This window comes from Atta colombica, unplaced genomic scaffold (genome assembly GCF_001594045.1).
Source record: "Atta colombica isolate Treedump-2 unplaced genomic scaffold, Acol1.0 scaffold202, whole genome shotgun sequence".
Taxonomy (NCBI): Eukaryota; Metazoa; Arthropoda; class Insecta; order Hymenoptera; family Formicidae; genus Atta; species Atta colombica.
Window position 1 is genome coordinate 229811 of NW_017259297.1, and position 4802 is coordinate 234612.

Here is a 4802-nt window from a genome sequence, read left to right on the forward strand (position 1 = left end):
TATAAAATAATAAAAATAGAATCATCGTTATTGATATTTTCCAGGATGAGAAGAGTATCAAGTTAGACTTGCGAGAAACAACACCACACTTATTTCAAAAAATATTCAAGATATCTGATGACAGTGAGGACAGTAGCGATAATAATAATAATAATAATAATAATAACTCTTTTGATGATCGCTTTAGTAGGATCAATTCACCGAAATCAATTGCTGTAAATGATGACAGCTCGCCGACATTGGCTACTACAAGTTGCAAATATTCGTAAGTTGCCAATAATATTTTTTTAATGCAATAAAAATAAATAATTAATTTTTAGAAGATGTTTTACAGAACAAGGACGTCGCTGATGTCCCATATGAAAGCTGAAGATCACTCATAGATTCATCATCAGGATACCAGATAAGTACTCGAGTACCATTTATGGTATTTCGGAGTATCGATTTCTTCGTTACCTCAATGTTGTCATACGCACACACACTCGCGAACGTAGAGGCAGTGCATAGAACATCTAGTAGCAAAAAAGAAAACGAAACAAACAACAGCAAAAAAACTCTATAATACACTACTAATATCAACTGCAGCAACAGCCAACACCTCTGCCTGTGCCGCTCATCACGCATCATGCATCTATCTTCATCACCATCATCATCTTCGATATTTATTCGACATCTCTCACCATTAACGATTAACATTTTATCATCCATGTAATATATAGTGATTGGAAAAATTCCAAAATCAAGAAATCAGAGGCTTCTGTAGCCCGCTGATAATCCAAATAGATAGTATACATTCACTTTACCATGGATGAAATATAACAACAATGAATGACATACGATGGTTTCGGATAATTTATCCTGACAATACAGGCATCTTTTTCTCCTTTTAATATTAGCGACATTTGAATTATAGATATGATAATTTGTTATTATTGCAATGATGTATCGAAATATGAATTGTTGTTTATTATATATAGTTTCTTACAGCCCGCAGCGTACGGTTATTAAAAAATCGACAATTGATTAGAAGAGCAATGTTTTATATTTATTTCTTTAATATATTTAATTTTAGGTATAATTAAATTAGCAGAGAATTAAAAGAAATGATTAGCATGGACTGGAATTTTGTTTCTTAGATTTTTTAACAATTTGAAGAATTTGAATATATTCAATTTCATGCAAAAATAATGGATTTCTTTTTACTACATCTAATATTTATAAATAAAATTTCTACTTATTTACATATAACTATTTATAATTTAATTTGTTTGAAGAATTTAGCTTAAATTGAGTTTACATATACCAACATTACTTTATAAATAAAATTACAATTTGAATAAATTATATAATCCCTGTCATCTTCGTTCTGCAAAGAAAAAAATAAGTGAATTAAAAAAAATTTAACATAAGAATTTACATCATGCTGCGTTTGTAATCAGAAAAATTAGCTTTACTATTAAATTATTTCTTTATTTTTAAAAATTTCTGTAACTTAATATCTGTAATATGTAACGAAAATTATTCGAGAAACTGTCAATTTTGGAAACAATGTCTGTGATTTGTGGAAATTAATATTTAAGAAATCAGAAATATTTCTGAATGTATTACCAGAGGATCGTATTAAATCACTGCAATCGTCACGTTAATAATAAAGATGGGAATATAAGATGGGGATATATAGAAGAAATACATCGTTGTAAGTACTAAACGATGTGCACGAACGCGTTCTTTAGAACGCATTTTGTAGAAGATCGTGGAAAGTCAAAAGAATGTAGCCGAGGCACTAAAGAATATCTCTTGTACATAATATTTACGTTATTTTTCCCACCCACAATTGTCCCGAAAGTATAAGTATAAACAATTTCTTAGAAACTTCTATTTAAAAATCTATGTTTGTTTTCAAGGTACACTACTATAGAATCTATTATGTATACATGCATATCTCGCTAAACGAAATTCGCATTTACTCGAGACTGTCCTATCGGAGAATGTATGATCATTATGCATATGTATATTGCACGAGAGGGCTTACAGATCGTAATAAAATATTGTAAGAAAGAGACGATGTGCTTTAAAATCTCGATTATTAAGTTTAAATAACATATAAACTTGGAAATGTTTTTTTTTTTAAAGCGTTGATAGAAATCTGTGACAAATTATATTTAAATTAAATTAATAAAATGAGATTCTTGTTGCATATTAAACTTCGAAATACGTTGTCATAAAACGTACCTCATAAAACGTGATACTCATTTGCGATATTTCATTGCGATCTCCTTTTTCTCTTTATATCAGTTGATGACTTAAATGTCATAATTTAATAAAAATAGCATAAGATGTTATAAAAAGTTTGAAATGTCATTTTTTGAGACAAGCTGAACGATATGAGATGCTGCGACATGTGATGCAACGCGAGTACGTTGCAATTTTGAATAATATACATCGGCTTCTTGCGAGAACCATAACGTATTACAAAAAGAAAATGATCAATGAAGGAACATCCTATCGGATGATACGTTCTTTGATCATTTGATCTCACTCGCCGCTAATGTCATCGCGTCTGCCATTGCGGTGGGTTAACTGCAAAACGTTGAAAGTGTAAAATTTTATCGTTAATACTTGAGGCTAGCTCCTCTGTGAATTTCACGGATACAGCAGCACTTCTATTGTTGCTGATTTATCCATTCGTTTATTCGTTTAACTATGTCTCTTTGCATCTTGACGAAACGTCTATGAACCACTTAGAAAAAGACTTATTAACTCGACTTTAATATATCTAAACGTTTAGGACAATTGTAAACTAGAATCAAAGTGCGTGTTGTGTGACGCGGATATTTATTGCAGCGAAGCATCGTGATCCGTGCTTAAAATGTATATTTGAAAATTCGGAATCAGTCTTTTACCTAAATTATTATTTCTTGGAATTAGTAATTAAAATCATTATTATTTTTCTTTTTTATTTATTGACAATGATATTTAATTAATAAAAACTGAATGTTTAAATATTGTATTATATTGTTATTGTATTATTACTTTAATCTTTTAATTTAATATATTTTTTATTTAATAATTATTATTTTCAATGACTAAAAATTGCGATACTTGACCGTAATCAGAATATATATAAATGGCTACAAAACAGCTTCCTCTCTTACTTCTGACCTCCAATCTCATGTAGATGCACGTGCAAAGATGAGATAATTTCAGTAAATGTCACCAGAGCCGCATGAATAAAATAAAGTGTAAAGTGTAAAGAGTGAAAGAATTATATTTACATTAAGTTCAAATTTTCCACAAGAATCAAAGACTGTAGACAATCTAATAGTTATTGATAATTGCCCGGATCATCTAAATATTTTCTCTGTCTGGAATCAATAAAAGTTTAAAACCCGTTCTCTTATTGTTCATATTTATATATAAAGATGTTAAAGAGATAGTAAAATTTTATTAATGACATTACAAATTGTTGAGAAGTTCTAAGTTTCATAAAAATAATAGTTGTTGTTATTTATTTTTTGTTATCTTCAACGTTTTAAATCTTGTAATTTTCGTGTTTGTTTACAAGAGTTCAATTCTAGATGAAGGGTATATATAATGTGACCGTTAAATATCTCTTTCGCGTCAATCGAGTCGAGAGATCGAAGGTGAGATGGAGAGGAAGGACGACGGAGAGAGAGAAATGAAAAGAAATAATTAATTAACGTGTGCCACTGTCATATCAAGCCTATATCATCGTGTTACAGCATATGTAGCAAAGCAAAAAAAATAATATTATCGTTAATTGACATAATTGTTAACACAGAACGAGTGATCGAAGTATGAATGTGCTGTGTGTCTGATGAATCAATTTTTTAAAAATTGGTAACATTATTTTTCCAATGTAGAATTTTTTAACAAAATCATATAACTCCAGACACTTATCTCACTTTTATAATCTCATTTGTACACAATATTCGATTTTTCTAAAATTCTCGACTCTTACCCATCTTGATTAACATTGTGAATACCAAATCTAATCACTTTCGATGTTTCAATTCTTTGAAATAAATTTAATTCGATAATAATTTTAATTTACAATTTCTGTTTCATGAAAAACCACAAGGAATATATGACCATATGTACGAACGGAGAATGCGATAGACACAGACAAAGTATCAAATCGAATTTCTTGTTGACATACTAGATTCTACTACCATAATATAACAATATAATATATAATAGTAACATATTATCCGATCACTCCACAAAGATCCTTTCGATACAATCGATGTCGTAGAATTTTTGTCGTCCACATTGAAACAGTGAAAAGAGTTTAGGTGATGGAATAAACGAGGAGGAGGATGCGATTGTATTTCGCAACAGATCGCGCCTAAATTATTAGAAGCATAATAAGCGGTAGAATTATAAGCACTCGTTAAACTTTAGGTCCAATTTTATTTATCCGCGAGATCATTGGCTATGTTTACCAGAGAAAACTAATAATAAGTTAGCGCTTAGTGATGTTCCTTAATATTATTAGTTCCTATACTTAGATCCAGCAAAGAAAAGAATCAATCATATTAAAGAATCACTAAGCTCTAACTGAATATTCTCTGTTGAAGTAGTCATTGTTATTTGACTTTTATCCATTAATCGATGTCGCGCTTGGATTTAAAATCATTTTTGTGAATGAAGAATATCTATAAATTATTAATTATTGATTATTAATAATTAATACGTAATTACTAAATGGTCCCTTATGCCTAAAGAAATTTTTCAAAAGTATCACTCGAGAAGATACAAGGCTTAATCGCGCATTATCA

The 4802-nt window shown here is 29.6% G+C and overlaps 1 protein-coding gene across 3 annotated transcripts in view; it reads left to right on the forward strand.

Annotated features, from left to right (window-relative positions):
- The window catches only part of LOC108687219 (trichohyalin-like), a 31845-nt gene extending 30857 nt beyond the window's left edge, over nucleotides 1-988 (forward strand). For 2 of the 3 annotated variants that reach the window (XM_018192877.1, XM_018192879.1), the window contains 2 exons: nucleotides 45-265; nucleotides 335-988. In XM_018192877.1, the coding sequence (XP_018048366.1) occupies nucleotides 45-265; nucleotides 335-383 (270 nt within the window). In that variant the 3' untranslated portion in view covers nucleotides 384-988. Of the gene's footprint in view, nucleotides 1-44; nucleotides 266-323 lie in introns of all 3 variants that reach the window. The other variant, XM_018192878.1, reaches the window with a different exon arrangement.
- The last annotated feature ends 3814 nt before the right edge of the window (nucleotides 989-4802 follow it).